This window comes from Myotis lucifugus, unplaced genomic scaffold (genome assembly GCF_000147115.1).
Source record: "Myotis lucifugus unplaced genomic scaffold, Myoluc2.0 scaffold_680, whole genome shotgun sequence".
NCBI lineage: Eukaryota > Metazoa > Chordata > Mammalia > Chiroptera > Vespertilionidae > Myotis > Myotis lucifugus.
In genome coordinates, this window is record NW_005871728.1 from 240086 (window position 1) to 258541 (window position 18456).

General features: G+C 49.5%; 2 protein-coding genes, 1 non-coding gene and 1 pseudogene across 3 annotated transcripts in view; 1 reads left to right on the top strand and 3 right to left on the bottom strand.

The window, feature by feature from the left end:
- Positions 1 to 16715, top strand: part of LOC102420098 (NACHT, LRR and PYD domains-containing protein 2) — a 24295-nt gene extending 7580 nt beyond the window's left edge. Inside the window, 9 exon segments of the mRNA XM_023746453.1 lie at positions 1 to 1150; positions 3833 to 4003; positions 5730 to 5894; positions 9950 to 10120; positions 10425 to 10595; positions 13804 to 13847; positions 13850 to 13973; positions 15322 to 15492; positions 16577 to 16715. The exon segment at positions 1 to 1150 is cut by the window's left edge and continues 157 nt beyond it. Coding sequence (XP_023602221.1) covers positions 1 to 1150; positions 3833 to 4003; positions 5730 to 5894; positions 9950 to 10120; positions 10425 to 10595; positions 13804 to 13847; positions 13850 to 13973; positions 15322 to 15492; positions 16577 to 16715 — 2306 coding nt within the window.
- LOC102440970 lies at positions 2218 to 3694 on the bottom strand (annotated as a pseudogene).
- LOC111823784 lies at positions 3491 to 3599 on the bottom strand. The gene has a single exon (XR_002826888.1). It is a non-coding gene; the product is annotated as a U6 spliceosomal RNA (small nuclear RNA).
- A 1031-nt stretch (positions 16716 to 17746) lies between the features above and the next one.
- The window catches only part of GP6 (glycoprotein VI platelet), a 7413-nt gene continuing 6703 nt past the window's right edge, over positions 17747 to 18456 (bottom strand). The window contains exon 6 of the mRNA XM_023746454.1: positions 17747 to 18018. Coding sequence (XP_023602222.1) covers positions 17747 to 18018 — 272 coding nt within the window. The remainder of the gene's footprint in view (positions 18019 to 18456) is intronic.

The window sequence follows — 18456 nt, forward strand, 5'->3', positions numbered from 1 at the left end:
TGACAATCTGTGGCAACTGGGAGAAGCCGAAGCCCGTGTCCGTCCTGCTGGGCAGTTTGCTGATGAGAAAGCTGCTGCCCAAGGCCACGCTGCTGGTCACCACGCGCCCGGAGGCCCTGGGGGAGCTGCGGCTCCTGGTGGACCAGCCGCTGTTCATCGAGGTGGAGGGCTTCCTGGAGGCGGACCGCAGGGGCTACTTCCTGAAGCACTTTGAGCAGCAGGACCAGGCCCTGCGCGCCTTCGAGGGCATGAAGGGCAGCCCAGCGCTGTTCCACATGGGCGCAGCGCCCGCCGTGTGCTGGGTCGTGTGCACGTGTCTGAAGGGGCAGCTGGAGAAGGGGGAGGACCCGGCCCCCACCTGCCGGACCCCCACCTCACTGTTCCTGCGCTTCCTGTGCAACCAGTGCTCCCCAGTGGCCCCCGGCAGCGGCCCCGCCCCGCACCTCCCCACTGCGCTCCAGGCCCTGAGCCTCCTGGCCGCCCGGGGCATCTGGGCGCAGACGTCCCTGTTCGATTGCGAAGACCTCGGGCAGCTGGGGGTCAGCGAGTCCGACCTGCGCCCTTTCCTGGACGGCAAGGTCCTGCAGGCGGACGCGGACTGCGAGGGCTGCTACGACTTCCTGCACCTCAGCGTCCAGCAGTTCCTGGCCGCCCTGTTCTACCTGCTGGACAGCGCAGAGCCGGGGGACGCGGGCGGCTGGGCGCCGGACATCGGGAACGTGCGCGCGCTGCTGTCCAAGGAGGAGCGGCTGCGCAACCCCAGCCTGACCCGCGTGGGCTACTTCCTGTTCGGCCTCGCCAACCAGGAGAGGGCCCGGGAGCTGGAGGCCACCTTCGGCTGCCGCGTGTCCCTGGACGTCAGGCAGGAGCTGCTGAGAGTGACGCGCAGCAGGGACTGGTCCTTCTCCTCCAGGGCGGACACCCGGGAGCTGATGTGCTGCCTCTATGAGTCTCAGGAGGAGGCGCTGGTGAGGGAGGCCCTGGCGCCCATCACGGAGCTGGCCCTGCACCTGCAGAGTGAGAGGGACCTCGTGCACGCGTCCTTCTGCCTCAGGCACGGCCAGGCCCTGCGCAGGCTCTGGCTGCAGGTGGAGAAGGGGATCTTCCTGGAGAATGACGGGGCCTCGGAGCCAGGCACGTGGGAGGAGCGGTAAGGACTCGCCTTTCCTACTGGCCTCGTGTGTTTTTACCTTTAGCCTCATCCCAGGCTCCACTGTGGAGGACAGCCTCCTGTTTAATGTGGCTTAAAGTCAGTATTTCCTCTTTTCTTTTTTAATCCTCACCTGAGGATATTTTTCCATTGACTTTTAGAGAGAGGGAGTCAGAGAGAGAAACATCGATGGGAGAGAAACACATGGATTGGTTGCCTTCTGCTGGGTCTACAGGCTGACACTCTATCCACTGAGCCAAACCGGCTAGAGCAGATTTTGACTTATTCTAATGCTCTGTCATATTGCAGTGCCATAAGTTTATTGAGTTATTTTTCCAGTGATAGGTCTAAGGTGATGACTTGTAGTCATTTAGCATTACTGCCAGACATCACCGAACTTTAATAGAGAAAGACAGGGACAGGAAGGGGGGGGGGGAAGAGAGAGGAATATCAACTTGTTCCACTTATTGATCATTCATTGGTTGCTTTTTTAGAGATTTTATTCTAGTTTTGTGTGTGTGTTTATTGATTTCAGAGAGGAAGGGAGAGGGAGAGAGAGATTGAAACATCAATGATGAGAGAGAATCATTGATCGGTTGCCTCTCGTACGCCCCCTACTGGGAATCGAGCCTGCAACCCGGGCATGTGCCCCTGACCGGAATCGAACCTGAGACCCTCAGGTCCGCAGGTCGACACTCTATCCATTGAGCCAAACCGGCTTGGGCCATTCATTGATTCTTTTTTTTTTTAATCTGAACAATAAAGATTTAATAAAAAAAAGAAAAAAACTACAATGAAATATCTCAAAAAAACAAAAGAAAAGAAGACAGACCCAAGACCGCATCCTGGGCGGGTTGCGAAGCACCACTAGACTTGTTTCCCTTTGCAAGAACTTTGTGTCCTTCCTACATCCTCTCCATGAGCTGCAGGTGTTGCCACGCCCTGACAATGTGGTCAGAGGGGTCAAAGTTCAATTCCCATGTGTGCCGAAACCTCCTTTAACAAACTGCTCTGGACAGTCCCGAGGGGACAGAGCTGGCTGACTCGTCCCCGGCGCAGCAGATGCCTCAGAGCAGATCGGCAACGTTCACGGGCATCTCGTCGACCTGCGTGGAGTAGTACTGCGCAGTGTCTCGCAGGATGTGGATGTCGCTCTTCACGAAGTTGATGGCCATGCCCTTCCGGCCACACCGCCCTGACCACCCAATTCTGTGGATGTAGAGCTCCTGGTTGTTGGGCAGGTCGTAGTTGATGATCAGGGACACCTGAAGGATGTCCAGGCCCCGGGCCCAGACGTCGGTGGAGATAAGCACCCGGCTGGCACCGGAGCGGAACTCCTTCATGATGGACTCCCGCTCCTTCTGCGCCATATCCCCGTGCACCGACGACACCGTGAAGTTGGCTTCTCTCATTTTCTCCGTCAGCCAGTCAACCTTCCTCCTGGTGTTGCGTGATGGTCAGCGTGTCGTAGAAGTCACACAGCGTGTCACATTTCCACTCTTCTCTTTCCACTGCCACGAAAAAGTGCTTGATGCCTTCCAGCGTCAACTCATCACGCTTCACCAGGATGCGGATGGGGTCCGTCATGAACTTGTTTGTCATCTCCAGGATCTCGTGGGGCAGCGTGGCGCTGATGAGCACCACCTGCGTGGCCGGGGGCAGGTACCTGTAGACGTTGAAACCTTGATTCAGCATCTCATCAGCCTCACCCAAAACCAACATCTCGATAGAATCTGTTCTCAGAGTCCCGAAACCTTGATTCAGCATCTCATCAGCCTCATCCAAAACCAACATCTTGATAGAATGTGTTCTCAGACTCCTGTGCCAAATCATATCAAAGACACGCCCCGGCGAGCCGGCCACGACGTGCTGCCCGTGGTCCAGCGTCCGGATGTCCTCCCCAACATGGGTGCCCCCGATGCAGGCGTGACACTGCACATTCACGTAATGGCCCAGCGTGAGCAAGGCCCTTCTAGATCTGCACAGCCAGCTCTCTCGTGGGGGCCAAGATCAAAGCCTGGGGCTCACGGACCTGGTGAAGTAACTAGATGTCCAGACACTGGAGGACAGAAATACGGAAGGTGGCGGTCTTGCCCGTGCCGGGCTGAGACTGTGCGATGACGTTTCTCCCTTGAATTATGAGCTTGATGGCGCGCTGCTGGATGGCGAATGGCTCTTCAAACCCATAGGCGCAGCAGGTCCTCCCACAGGCCCAGGTCCTCTTGGAGCAGCCTCTTCTGCGCCGACCCCGAGTGGAGGTGGCCTGCAGGGGCGGAAAGCGAAAACACGACCCTACACAGCCTCTGCCGCCAGGAACTCCATTCGTTGATTTTTATTTTTTTTTATATGGAACGCTTCACGAATTTGCGTGTCATCCTTGCGCAGGGGCCATGCTAATCTTCTCTGTATCGTTCCAGTTTGTTAGTATATGTGCTGCCGAAGCGAGCACCGTTGATTCTTTAGGTGCCCCGACCGGGGATCCTACCTTCAACGTTGGTGGATCTGGATAACGTTCTAACCAACAGAGCTACCAGGCCAGGCCATCCTCCAGCTTTTAGAGTTTACTTATGTATTAAGGGTGGTTGCCCAGGGCAACCCCAAGGACCTCCGGGGTGACGTAGGAATGTGGGTTCTCGCTCCAGCCGTGTTTGGTAAATTCCCTCCTTTGTTGCTTCGCTGAAGGTCCCAGAGTGATCGGCACCTGCTTCCCTTCTGGGCGGACCTTTGCTCCGTGTTCGGCGCCAACAAGAACCTGGTATTCCTGGACATCAGTCGGAGCTTCCTCAGCACCTCGTCGGTCCGGCTTCTTTGTGAAAAAATCTCCTCTGTGCCCTGTAGCCTCCAGAAAGTGGTGTAAGTAGAAGCGAACCCCAGGGTTACACCCCGAGGGTATGACGGAGCTTGGTGGAGCAGTCTGTGAGTTCTTGTAACCCCGCTTCCAACCACATACTCAGGACACAGGAAATGGAGGCAGTCCGGTCCTTACATTTGTCTCCTGAATCATATAAAGTGATTTTTCCAGTTTTTTATTGTGGTAAAACATGCATAGCATAAAAATAGCCCTCTTAACCATGGGTAATAGTATAGTTGGGTGGAATTAATTAAATTCATGTTGGGCAACCATCGCCACCATTTATCTCCAAAACTCTTTATCTTGCAAAACTCAAACTTTGTACTTATTGTTATGATTGATTGACTGATTGATTTGAGAGAGAGGGAGCAGGAGAATCATTAATCTGTTGTTTCACATATTGATGCATTCATCGATTTGCCCAGACCAGGGATCAAACTCGCCACTTTTTGGTGTATGGGACGACACTCCAACCACCTGAGCCACCCAGCCGGGGCAATAAATTTAATAAAAAGAAAGAAGGCTATAGAACAGCTTTTGTCTGGAGCAACTCACTTCCCTTTGGCAAAAGCGTGAGATAACTAAAATTGGAGCTTTCGCCCTAGCCAGGGTGGCTCTGTTGATTAGAGCATCATCTCGTGACTGAAGGATAATGGGTTTGATCCTCGTTCAGGGAGTATATGGGAGGCAGCCTATCAATGTTTCTCTCTCTCTCTCTCTCTCTCCCTCTCCCTCTTTCTCTTCCTCCTTCCCTTCCACTCTCCCTAGAATCAATGAAAAATACATATTCTCAAGTGAGGATTTTTTTAAAAAAAAGAGCCCTGGCTGATTTTGCTCAGTAATTAGAGCATAAACCCTTGCACCACAGGGTCACGGGTTCAATTTCTGGTCAAGGGCATGTACCTCAATTGCAGGTGCCATCCCCAGCCCCGGTCAGTGCGCATGTGAGAGGCAACCAGTCTCTCTCTCTCTCTCTCTCTCTCTCTCTCTCACTCCCCCACTCTCCCCCTCTCTCCCCCTCCTCCCTCCCTTCCACTCTCTCTAAAGATCAAAGGAGGAAAAATATCCTCAGGTGGGGATTAAAAAATAAATAAATTGAAGTTTCTAATAGTTTCTAAAATGTGATGTTAGTGAGGGATACAGAGTTTCAGACATGCGAGATGAAGAAGCTCTAGAAGACTAAAGAGATTTGATCTTCAGTGGTCTCACCACAAAATAAAAAAAGGAAGTGGTGACTGTGAGAGGTGATAGATATGCTAATTAGCTTGATGGTGGTGACGATCTCACCAGGTATGAATATATCAAAGCATTAAGTCCATGTCCTGGCTGGTTTGGCTCAGTGGATAGAGCATCGGCTTGCAGATTGAAAGGTCCCAGGTTCGATTCCAGTCAAGGGCACATGTCAGGATTGTGGGCTCGATCCCCAGTAGGGGGCTTGCAGGAGGCAGCCAATCAATGATTCTCTCTCATCATTGATGTTTCTATCTCTCTCTCCCTCTCCCTTCCTCTCTGAAATCAATAAAAATATATTTTTTTAAAAAGCATTAAGTCCAACACATTACATCGTAGGCCTTAAATATGTACAATTTTTTATTTGTTGGTAATACCTCAATAAAGGTGGAAATATGAAAAGAAATTCATTTCTAATGTGTAAACCTATGGCAGCCCTTTGTGTCTGTGTGTGTGCAGTAGAGGTACAAGCGCTCACCTTTGTTTTCTCTCTCCTAGCCTCCGAAATGTGTCCCCAGCTGATGCTTACCGGAACTTCTGCGTCATTCTGGGCGGTTACGAGACTCTCACGCACCTGACCCTTGAAGGAAATGATCAGAATAACATGCTGCCCATACTGTGTGGCGTCTTGCTTCACCCAAAGTGTCATCTGCAATATCTCAGGTACATCTCACCACCACAGAGAACCCGCCACCTATGAAGACAGCTGCCACACGCCTACACAGCAATTCTGCATCAATTGCAGAGCGGGGAGGGCGAGGAAATCTCTTATTCTGATTAGAAACGGTATTGTTACCGGTAGAGGTGGGGTTCTTGGAGTACCACTGGAATAAGAATTTCTAGAAGCCCCCATCAGAGGACGAGATAGTGTAGAAAGCTTTATTATTATTGCCCTAGCCCAGTGGTTCTCAACCTTCTGGCCCTTTAAATACCGTTCCTCATGTGGTGACCCAACCATAAAATTATTTTTGTTGTTACTTCATAACTGTCATGTTGCTACTGTTATGGATCGTCATGTAAAGATCTGATAGGCAGGATGGTCTTAGGCGACCCCTGTGAAAGGGTCGTTCGACCGCCAAAGGGGTCGCGACCCACAGGTTGAGAACCGCTGCCCTAGCCAGTCTGGTTCAGTGGACAGAGTGTTGGCCTGCGTACTGAAGGGTCCCAGGTTCGATTCCGATCAAGGACACGGAATCATGCTCCTCCCCAGTCCAGGCCCAGTTGATGTGTTTCTCTCACATCAGTGTTTCTCTCTGTATTTCCCTCTCTCTTCCACATTCCCTAAAAAGTCAATGGAAAAATTTCTCTGGTGAGAATTAACAAAAGAAAGCTTTACTATTATTATTTTTAACCCTCACCCAAGGATATTTTTCCCATTGATTTTTAGAGAGAGTGAAAGGGAGGGAAAGAGATAGGGAGAGAGAGAGAGAGAGAAACATCGATATGAGAGAGACACATTGATTGGTTGCCTCCCACACATGCGCCAACAGGATTGGGGATTGAACTTGCAAACCGGATACATGCCCTTGACCAGAAATTGAACCCTCAACTCTCTGGTGCACAGGCCAATGCTCTAACTACTGAGCCATGCTGGCCAGGGCATAGAAAGCTTTATTTCCATGGAATCACAAGTGTCTCTGTGACTTCAGTGGGGCCTAGAATCAGTCAGTGACCAGAGCTTCCAATTCCATGTTGGAGCAGTGTCAGTCCAGCATCAGGCTGGATTAGCTTGTGTTCCCAGCTACAGTCTCTAGGTGCGTTGCATGTGGTGTCCTCAGGGCCACAGGGCTACGGAGGAAACACAGGCAAATGCAAGGAAGCCGGAGCAAAAAAAGCCCCACAAGCCAAAAGTTGAGAGCAACATGAGAGAGAATTCCGTTGTTTGGGAGATTATGTGTCCCTCAGTGTTTATGGGTTTGTAGTGGCCACGCCTATTCTGGCCAACCATCTCTGTCCCCAGGTTTGGCTGACAGGCAAGTACCTTCTTATGTCACCCCAACTTCACTGGACTTGTGTCTGCCTCCCCTTTTTTGGACCCCTTCCCCCAGTGTTCTGGAGGGAATGGACAGGTGGCTCCCTGGGGAGTGTGAAATTGCAGCTCCCTGGTGAAGCTGCCCAAATGGCCATGCTTATAATGTCTGGCTTCCCCCTTTGCTCCTTTCCTATTATTAACTAGATGCCCGGCGCATGGTCCCTAGTTATTTTTTTTATATACTTTATTGATTTTTTACAGAGAGGAAGGGAGAGGGATAGAGAGTCAGACACACCGATGAGAGAGAAACATCGATCAGCTGCCTCCTGCACATCTCCTACTGGGGATGTGCCCGCAACCCAGGTACATGCCCTTGACCGGAATCGAACCCGGGACCCTTGAGTCCGCAGGCCGAGGCTCTATCCACTGAGCCAAACCGGTCAGGGCCCTAGTTATTAATAATAGGAAAGGAGCAAAGGGGGAAGCCAGACAATAGGGCCATCTTCCCCAGCTGCCCACAGCCAGCCCCACCTCCCACCCGCCACCACCCACCCCCCGGCTCCCCAGTGGCCATCAGGGAAAGGGACCAAGAGGTGATCAGTGCACCTCATAGTGACTGGTGCAGCAGTCGTTCTGGTCGTTCTGCCATTAGGATCAATTTGCATCTTACCCTTTTATTATATAGGACTAGCTAATTACAACAGTATCAGTACCACTCTGGGTACACATCTCAGAATAGAAAGCGAGCTGGAGTTGAGTTTCCACTTGTGTTGATCACTGAACAACTCGGACAACTGTACACAATAACTCTGAGTCCAAACAAACTCCCAGGTACCTTAGGGTTATCCTCAGTCAGGCATCATCTGTTTGTGGCTCATGTCTCTTACGTCATGATTCAGAATACCAGCTACTAGCCTTTTTTCTTTTTCTTTTTTTAAATCCTCACCCAAGGATATTTTTTCATTGATTTTTAGAGAGAGTGGAAGAGAGAGGGAAAGACAGAGAGAAACATCGATGTGAGAGAAACACATCAATTGGTTGTCTCCTGCATGAGCCCTGACAAGGGCCCAGGCCAGGGAGGAGCCTTGACTGGAATTGAACCTGGGACCCTTCAGTCCGCAGGCCGATGCTCTATCCACAGAGCCAAACCAGCTAGGGCTACTGGCCTTATTTTTGCATGAAAGGACCCTTCAGGAACACTGGGTGTTCCCTTTTCTGGTACCCCTCTGGTTTGAGAGACCTCCCCTTGAGAAGTTCTCCATGTTTCTTATCACCCATCATCGGGTTCCATTGGCCTTCACATGACCACGTTTAAGTAGTAACAGAAACACAATTTAATGTAACCTCTTGGTCTCAAATTATGGCTCTTCCTTTACTGATAGAATCTTGGGCTACTGAACTAGGTCTTCTCCCCATCAGTAGAATTGAATAATGCCCATCTCACAAGGACTTGAGGATTGAATGAAACCACGTCCAAGCACATACACATTCAATAGCAGGTACTGTCATTATCGATCATTACAAGTGACCTTCCTTTCTCTTTCCCATGGGATTCACCGGGAAAATTACATTGTGTCGCTGCAAGATTTGGGTCACTAATTTGTTTCTCGGTGGGTAAACAGGTACCCAAAATGGAAGGAGAAGACTCCATATATGTTTGGCTTATTTTATCAGAAGCAGTTAATGTTCTAGTTTGTGTTCCAAGTCCCTAGTTAACTTTGGTTCCTCTATTACAGCTGAGAGAAACATGTCTTTTCACTGAATTTTCATGAATGTAAGTTATGTGACATCCATTCTGCTTGGCATTTCATGCAAATTATCCCATGAGGGTGTGACTTATTCCCAACTTAAAGATGGGAATGAGGTTTCATAAATTTAAGTAACTTGACCACATTTTCATGCATAGTAAATGGAAAAAACAGGATTTTTTTTTTTAATCCTCACCCCCGGATATGTTTTTGTTGATTTTTGAGAGAGAGAAAGAGAGAGGTGAGAGAGAAACATTGATCAGTTGCCTGCTGTATACATCCTGACCGGGGACAAACCCACAACATTTTTGGTGTATGGGATGACGCTTCAACCAACTGAGGCACCTGGCCAGGGCAAGAACCAAATGTTTTTAGAAAACTGTCCCCAAAGGCCATGAGATACACATCCAGTGAAATTCCATTGCACCATAATAAGAATATTCATTTCCAGAAATTGAATGTGGGTGCCATTTTTTTATTTCTTGATTTTTTTAGAGAGAGAAAGGAAGGGGGAGAGAAAGAGAAACATAGATTTGTTGTTCCACTTACTTATGCACTCATTTGTTAATTCCCTGACCAGGGAATCAAACACTCAACCTTAGCATATGGGGACAACGCTCTAACAGACTGAGCCACCCAGCCAGGGCTCCCTGGGAACTTCTCAAAGTCCAAATTCTTGGTTCTCCCAAAGATCTTCTCAATCGGGTTCCGGGTATATGACCCAAGAATTTGCTTTAACTCATCTTCCAGGTGCTCACTGCAGGACACCTGGAAACACAGATCACTGGACCCTACACCCAGCATTTCTGGAGGTTTCCACTTCCAGCTGGTTGCCCAATGGTGGTGATGCAGGTGGTCCTGGGACCACGCTGTGACAACCACTATTCCAGACCACATAGTCCAGGGTGTCACTTCACGGAGTGGAGTGAGGAATGAAACTGGGGGCCACAGTCCAGGGTTTGGTTCTCAAGGATGATGTCCTCCCATGTCTCCTACAGGTTGGTGTCTTGTTCTGCCACCGCCCAGCAGTGGGCTGATCTCGCCTCCTCCCTGGAGACGAACCATTCCCTCACGTGCTTGAACCTCACGGCCAATGAGTTCCAGGACGAGGGCGCCAGGCTGCTGTACATGACCCTGAGACACCCCAAGTGCATCCTACAGCGGTTGTCGTGAGTGACCCCTCTTCTCTCACGGGGCATCTTCGTCTTTGTTTTTAGATCTGGGGCCACATCGAGAAGAGCGACGGTAACACCCATATTTGCTGGGCAGCCTACTGAGGTAGACACTCGGTTCCCGTTTTGGGTCCCGTGCAGCTCACTCTTCTCTCGCTCCCGTCTCTTCGTGGCTGCGATCACGTACACGATCGTTGAGAGTCGGGGGTGAACAGGGAGAGCTCTCAGCCGGGAAGGTTGGGCTTCGGGAACGTTCTCACCATCTGACCGTGGGTGTGTGTGGGGCTTGCCCCTCCCACAGGTTGGAAAACTGTCACCTGACAGCCGCCTATTGCAAGGAGCTCACCTCCACGTTGATGGTCAACCAGAGGCTGACACACCTGTGCTTGGCCAAGAACGACCTTGGGGACCACGGGGTGAGACTGCTGTGCGAGGGTTTGAGCTACCCCGAATGTCGGCTACAGACCCTGGTGTAAGTCCCCGCTGTCTGTGTGTGTGTCTGTGTGTGTCTGTGTGTGTCTGTGTGTGTGTGTGTCTGTGTGTGTGTGTCTGTGTGTGTCTGTGTGTGTGTCTGTGTGTGTGTCTGTGTGTGTCTGTGTGTGCATCTGTGTGTGCGTGTGTCTGTGTGTGTGTCTGTGTGTGTCTGTGTGTGTATGTGTGTCTGTGTGTGTGTATGTGTGTCTGTGTGTGTCTGTGTGTCTGTGTGTCTGTGTGTGTCTGTGTGTGTGTCTCTGTGTGTCTCTGTGTTTGTGTGTCTGTGTGTGTGTGTGTCTCTGTGTGTGTCTGTGTGTGTCTGCGTGTGTGTCTGTCTGTGTGTGTGTCTGTGTGTGTCTGTGTGTGTTTGTGTGTGCATGTGTGTGTTTGTGTGTGCATGTGTGTGTATGTGTGTTATGTGTCTGTGTGTTATGTGCCTGTGTGTGTTATGTGCCTGTGTGTGTTATGTGCCTGTGTGTGTTATGTGTGTGTATTATGCGTTATGTGTGTGTGTGTCTGTGTGTGTGTGTGCTGAATTCCAGCTAGACTTAATCATTTCTCTGACTACCCTAAGTGTGATGGGGGATGTTTTTATTTTTTTTTAAATATATTTTATTGATTTTTTACAGAGAGGAGGGGAGAGGGATAGAGAGTTAGAAACATCGATGAAACATTGAACAGCTGCCTCTTGCACGCCCCCTACTGGGGATGTGCCCACAACCAAGGTACATGCCCTTGACCGGAATCGAACCCGGGACCCTTGAGTCCGCAAGCCGACGCTATCCGCTGAGCCAAACTGGTTAGGGCTGTTTTTATTTTAGAGAGAAAAAGAAAGTTTCCACTTATTTATGCATTCATTGGTTGATTCTCGTATGTGCCCTGACCAGGGATTGAGCCTGCAACATTGATATATTGAGATGATGCTCTAACCAATTGAGCTACCCAGGCAGGACCTAGGTTTGATTTCCTTATGCATGTTCTTAGAACTGTGTCACAGAAACTGTACCCGCAGTTGAGGACAGATGGTGTTTAACTTACCAACTAACTCATTATATTCCTCCTGTAAATACCAAAATCATGGGACAAATTTTCAGGCAGAAATGGGGCTGCACTCTTTCTGTCTGAGATTCTATACGGTTTTAACATCCCTGTTGTACTTGTTATCTACGAAACCACCTCCCGTAGTTAGTAACTGTCAACTTTTCCTAGGTTTAATCTCCGCTATGCCTTAAGGCACCCAGTCTGAGAACTCCTCACTCAAAATTCCATGTAGTATTTAGTTTATGGTTGGAGAGAGAGAGATTTTTTTCCTACTCTCTGAACCCCAAAACACTATAGTAGTATGAAGTTCTGTAGGGAATAAGGTGCTACCCACCCACTAGCGCTACCTTCAAATCAAAGTAGAATTTGCCGCCACCCAAGGCATCTAAACAGAAAAACAAAGTAGTGACAGTCAACACTTACTAAGCACCTACTATGTGCCAGGCGCTATGCTAAAGGCTTACCAGAGATGGTTTTGTTCAGTGCTCCCAGCCTCATTTCTCCCACTGGGCAGACCAGAAAACTGAGACTTAAACCTTATCAACTTTAGACTTTAAACCTCATCAACTTCAGCCCTCGCCGGTTAGCTCACTTGGTTAGAGCATCGGCCCAATAGGCCAAGGTTGTGATTCAATCCCAGGTCAGGGCACATACAAGAATCAACCAATGAAAAAAAGGATCAACCAATAAATCCATAAATAAGTGGGACAACAAATCTCTCTCTCTCTTTTTCTCTCTCTTTCTCTCACCAATAAATTTAAAAAATTTTTTTTAAAAAAGTTAAGGGAAGCTCTCTGGCTGGTTTCCCAGTGGTTAGAGCATCAGCTCATGCACTGAGCGGTGTCATGTTCGATTCCCAGTCAAGAGCACATACCTGGATTGCTTCAATTCCCTGGTCCCAGTCAGGGTGCATGCAGAAGGCAATAGATGTGTCTTTTTCACATCGATGTTTGTCTCTCTATCTCTTTCCCTCCCTCTTCCTCCCTCCCTTCCACTGTCTCTAAAAATTGATGGAAAAAAATATTCTTAGGTGAGGATTAAAAAAAAAAGTTAAGGTGAAATACCACTGATATTCTGTGCAGTTGGGTAACTGATACATAGTGGGTGGCCTCCATGCCTAAGACACTACTTTCCTAGTAACTGGATTTAGGAAATACAATTGGCCACTTCCCCTAGTAGAAGGGAGCAGACCAAGGTAGGGTTGAAATTCTCTGCCCCATGGTTAGAGTAGAAATCATACAGACCAGCTGTCCTGATTTCCCAGGGCTTCTGTAACAGATTACCCCAAACTAAGTAGCTTAAAACAACACGAATCGAATGAACAAAATAAACTCACCAAGTGGAGACAGACCCAAGGATACAGAGAACAGATGGACAGCTGTCAGAGAAGAGGGGTTTGGGGGCTGGGTGAGAAGGGTGAAGGGATTAAGCAAAGAAGAAAAGAAAAAAAGACTCATGGACACAGACAACAGTATGGTGATTGCCAGAGGGGAGGAGGGAGAAGGTAGAAGAGTTTGGTAAAGGGGGGATAAATAGTGATAGAAGGAGACTTGACTTGGGGTGGTGAACACACAATACAATATACAGACGATGTGTTGTGGAATTGTATGTCCGAAACCTGCATAATTTTATTAATCACTATCGCCCCCAATAAATTCAATTTTTTAAAATCAATAAATAAATAATAATGACTAAAATAAGCCACCCTAGCAGGTTTGGTTCAGTGGATAAAGCGTCGGCCTGCGGACTAAAGGGTCCTGGATTCGATTCTGGTCAAGGGCACATGCCCAGGTTGTGGGCTCGATCCCCAGTAGGGGGTGTGCAGCAGGCAGCCAATCCATGATTCATTCTCTCTCTCTCTCTCTCTCTCCCTCTCTCTCTCTCTCTCTCTCTCTCTCTCTCTCTCTCCCTCCCTCTCTCCCTCTCTCTCTCTCTCTCTCTCCCTCCCTCTCTCTCTCTCTCTCTCTCTCTCTCTCTCTCTCCCTCTCCCTCTCTCTCCCTCTCCCTCTCTCTCTCTCCCTCTCCCTTCCTCTCTGAAATCAATAAAAATATTTTATAAATAAATAACCCCATGACTTGAGCTTGCCAATCATGGTTTGGTTACATCACACCAGTGAGCACTAACAGTTTGTTGTTGTTTTTTCCTTCCTGCGGCCGATCTCCAGGCTGTTCCACTGCAGCATAACCAGCGACGGCTGCATCATCCTCGCACGCTCCTCCAAGAAAGCTCTAGTCTCACGCACTTGGACCTGGGGCTGAACCACATCGGAACCACTGGGGTGAAGTTCCTGTGTGAGGCTCTGAAGAAACCGCTGTGTCACCTAAGATGTCTATGGTCAGCTCATGGTTTTTGTACTTTAATCTGCACCTGGAATGAAATATCAGTGTAGCAATCTCCCTCCCGCCCCCCAGCTCTATTGATGACAATATTGAGATGTGTAGGCATGTAATTGTGCCATGTGCTCGTCATAAAAAGGATTGGAGGGTGGTAAAGGCTGGGGTGGGGCAGGGGGGCTAGAAGAGGTCAATGGGGGAAATGGGGGGCATATGTAATACTTTTTTTAATAAGACTTGTACCTTTTTTTATAATATATTTTATTGACTTTTTACAGAGAGGAAGGGAGAGGGACAGAGAGTTAGAAACATTGAGAGAGAAACATCGATCAGCTGCCTCCTGCACACCCTCTACTGGGGATGTGCCTGCAACCCAGGTACATGCCTTTGACCGGAATCAAACCTGGGACCCTTCAGTCTGCAGGCTGATGCTCTATCCACTGAGCCAAACTAGTTAGGGCACATATGTAATACTTTCAACAATAAGGATGTTTTTTAATCAATTAAGTATTTCAAAAGGCCTCTAGGATAGCCCTGGCTGGGTAGCTCAGTTGGTTAGAGCATCGTCTTCCATATGCCAATGTTGCAGGTTCAATCCTCAGCACATACAAGAATCAACGAATGAATGCATGCATAAGTAGAACAATAAATCTCTGTCTCTCATTCTCTTTCTCTCTCTCTCTCTCTCTCTCTCTCTCTCTCTCTCTCTCTCCCCCTCTCTCTCCCTCTCTCCCCCCTCTCTCTCTCCCCTTTCCTTTCTCTCTCTGGAATCAATAAGTTCAAGTATCAAATCCTTTTTGAAATCATGCTACCCCCCTTCCAGATATCTAGATCTGTTCTCTACCCCCACACACATACTGGTAACATGTGGGTTGTGGCTGAGTTTTCAAATGAGTCTGAATCCCGCCTTCTTCGTGCCCTACAGTTTTTCAACCACCCATAAGACTGCCTTCTAAGGTGTAACTTTTGTCACCCTTCTGACCAACACCCTCTGTGCTTCCCCATCTCCTTCCAAGTAAAATTCTAAGTTTACCAAGACCTAAGGGCCTTCTTCAAGCCGGCCCCCTCTTATCTGTGACCCCCACCTCCAGTCCTCCCTGGCTTATCTGTGACAGCACCTACAGCCCTTCCTGGCTCGCTCACCGTGACTGCCTTGATGTTGCCTTACCTGCTCTGTTCCCTATCGCCAAACTCAGAGGGAAGAGACTCACTCGTGTGGTTCGCTGCTGGATCCCCAACACCCAACAGTGTGCCTGGCATAGAGGACGCTATCAACATAGGACGGTGTCAATAAGCACTGGATGAATGAATGAATGAATGAATGATGGATTTTTGTGCTTCACCTACAGGTTATGGGGGTGTGCGATCACCCCTTTTAGTTGTGCAGACCTCTCGTCGGCCCTTAGCAGCAACCAGCACCTCATCACTCTGGACCTGGGCCAGAATTCCCTGGAGTACAGCGGGATAAAGATGCTGGGAGATGCCCTGAAGCTTCAGAGTTGCCCTCTGCAGAAACTCAGGTATGACCCTCCTATGCCCCAGTGTTTGTGCCATGATTGTAGATTTGGGGGGGGGGGGGCACCAAAGACAGGATTCCTTGTAGCCACATCTATTGCTAACATTCAGTTTTAATCCATTGATGTTCGGTCACCACATAATTTGTCTGTCAATTCTTCCTCTTGTTGCTTTGACCCATAAACCAGGAGGTCACGGTTCGATTCCCAGTCAGGGGACATGCCCAGGGTTTAGGGCTCGATAGTTACCATAGTTACCAAGGGGAGAATCTTAGAAACGGGGCCACTATCTATCATCAGAGGTTAAATAAAGCATGGTAGCCCTGGATGGTGTTGCTCAATGGTTATGGCATCACTGAAGGGTCTCAGGTTTGATTCCCAGTTAAAGGCATGTGCCTGGGTTGCAGACTTGATCCCTGGCCCAGGTCCGAGCATGTGCAGGAGGCAACCAATCAATGTGTCTCTCTCACATTGATGTTTCTCTCTCTCTCTCTCTCTCTCTCGCTCTCTCTCTCTCGCTCTCTCTCTCTCGCTCTCTCTCTCTCGCTCTCTCCCCCTCCCTCCCTTCCTCTCTTGCTAAGAAAATCAATGGAAAAAAATACCCTCAGGTAAGGATTAATTTTTAAAAATAAAAGCGTGGTCAAGAGATAGCATCATGTAGCCAGAGAGGGATAAAAAAACTGGCCTGGCTGACTTGGCTTGTGTTTGTCTGGCTCATCCTGGGTCCCCCTACGTAGCAGAAGTCGACAGAGTGAGATATGGAGCCGGTAGGTATTAGAGCCATGTCACAGGTACATTCATCAGTTCCATCTCTCACACCAAGGAGGACGTGAAAATCACCCAAGAACCTCCGAGCATCCCAAGCTCCCCCGTGGCTTGATGCCATCAGGAGGGTAGCCTGATATCATATTTCTTCCCTATCAAGTCCATATGGAACTCTACCTGGCAGCACAGACGAATACATAAAGTGGTCCCTTTGCTGAAAATCCCTAACGCATGCGGGTGCTTGGGGGGGGGGTCTGGAATGAGTCTCCTGGAAGCAACAAGAAACCTTTGATTCCGCCCCCCTCACTCCCCATTGTACCACCAGGTTGAAGATCGATCATTCTGACGCCCAAATCCAGAAGCTGCTGGAAGAAATCAAAGAGGGCAACCCAAAACTGACTATTGAGAGGGACAACGAAGAGCCCAGAAATAACAGGCCTTCTTCTGCAGACTTTATTTTCTGAATCTCCCCCCCGCCCGCCCCCCCCCGAGTCATTCGTTGTCCCTCCAATCAAGGCGCCATGGCTCTTCGAGGCGAGGGTGAGCTTCCCGTGAGCCTGCTCAGTGTCAGTAGTTTCTGGACCTGATGGGATCTGAGCCATGGTTGCACCCTCCCCCTTACACAAAATACGCACGTGTCCCTTAATCCTGTTACGATGAGCTGCCCCAATCACGAGTTGATCAAGAGAAATAAAGGTGCACGCACTTGTGGAGGACGTTGTATTTATTAACAGTCAGACCAGATGCAGAGGTCCATCCAGGAGCCATCTGAGAGAAGGCTGAAGAAAGAGGGAAGCCCGGCCAGTGGCTCAGTGGATTGAGCGTCCTCCTGTGCACCAGAGGTCACTGGTTTGAATCCCAGTCAGGGTACATGCCCGGGTGGTTGGCTCAATCCCCAGTAGAGGAGTGTACAGGGGGCAGCCAATCGATGTTTCTCTCTAAGCAATGTTTCTATCCTCCTCTCCATTTCTCTATCTAAAAATCGATGAAAACATTTTTTTTAAAAAAGAGGGAAGTATGATGTTGCGGTGAGGAAGTTGTAAGAGCCACAATGTGCAAGACATGAGTGACTAGCCCTAGCCAGTTCGGCTCAGTGGATAGAGCATTGGTCAGCAGACTGAGGGGTTGCTGGTTTGATTCTTTCCACCCCAAACAGAGGGAGTTCTCTTTTTTTTAATCTTCATTGTTGAGTCTTACAGATGTCCTCCATTTTTCCCCCCAATGCTCCTCTTCACCCAGTTCCCGCCCAGCCCCGCCCCAGGCTTTTACCACCCTATTGTCTGTGTCCATGAGCAATGAATATATGCATATAAGTTCTTCGGTTAATCAACAGAAAGCCAAGTGCACTTGGCCTTAAAGGCTGAGAAGCAATCGGAAAGCCAAATAGACACTGACTCAACGGCTCCTTGATGGAGCCCCAAGAAGACACACACGCACACGCACACGCACACGCACACGCACACACACACGCACATGCCAAGTCCCCTCCCTGCTCTCATGACCTCTTGGATACAACCACGTCTTGAGGTTCTGACAGTGGCAAACCCTGGGGATGGCCAACTGGTCGACCCCAGTCCTGACCACTCTGTGACTTCTGAGCCCCTGGGAGGGGTGGGAGTGGCCTGTGGACAGCCGGGACCCAGTGCAGCCGGAATTTCTTCCGGCTGTGCCAATCTTCTACCAGGATGCCCGCCAGGAGTAAGAGGATCGCAGCCCCGAGGCATATCCGGACCAGGTTCCCCTTAGTGTAGTCCTGATGGGCGAGGCCTGGGGAATGAAGAGAATCAGGAGCTCTGTCATGGGCTTCTCATAGCCGTATTCCCTCACCTGAGGTCCTGTTACTCTCTGCTAGCTGGGATGCCAACCTCCTTCCTGGAGGGCCCCTCTCCTCTCCCCCAGGGTCAGATAAGCCCAGTTCCCTGAGTAGAACCTCTTCCATCATCAGGCCTCTGATGCAACCCGCCCCTACACAGACACTCCCTGGCTATTTGGCAGATTGTGGAAGAAAAGGCTACTATAAGGGGGGTGGAGGTGGAATGGATCTTACTCTGATCTTCCAGAAGACCTCAACCTTCCCAAGTCTGAGCTCCATCTACTGTCATTTCCCCTCCCCTTCACACTGGGTGTATCGGGGCCCAAGATCCCAGAGCTATGGCTTCTGTATTGAGAAGCAGTGAGATTTAGATAAAGACACAGGGTGGGGAG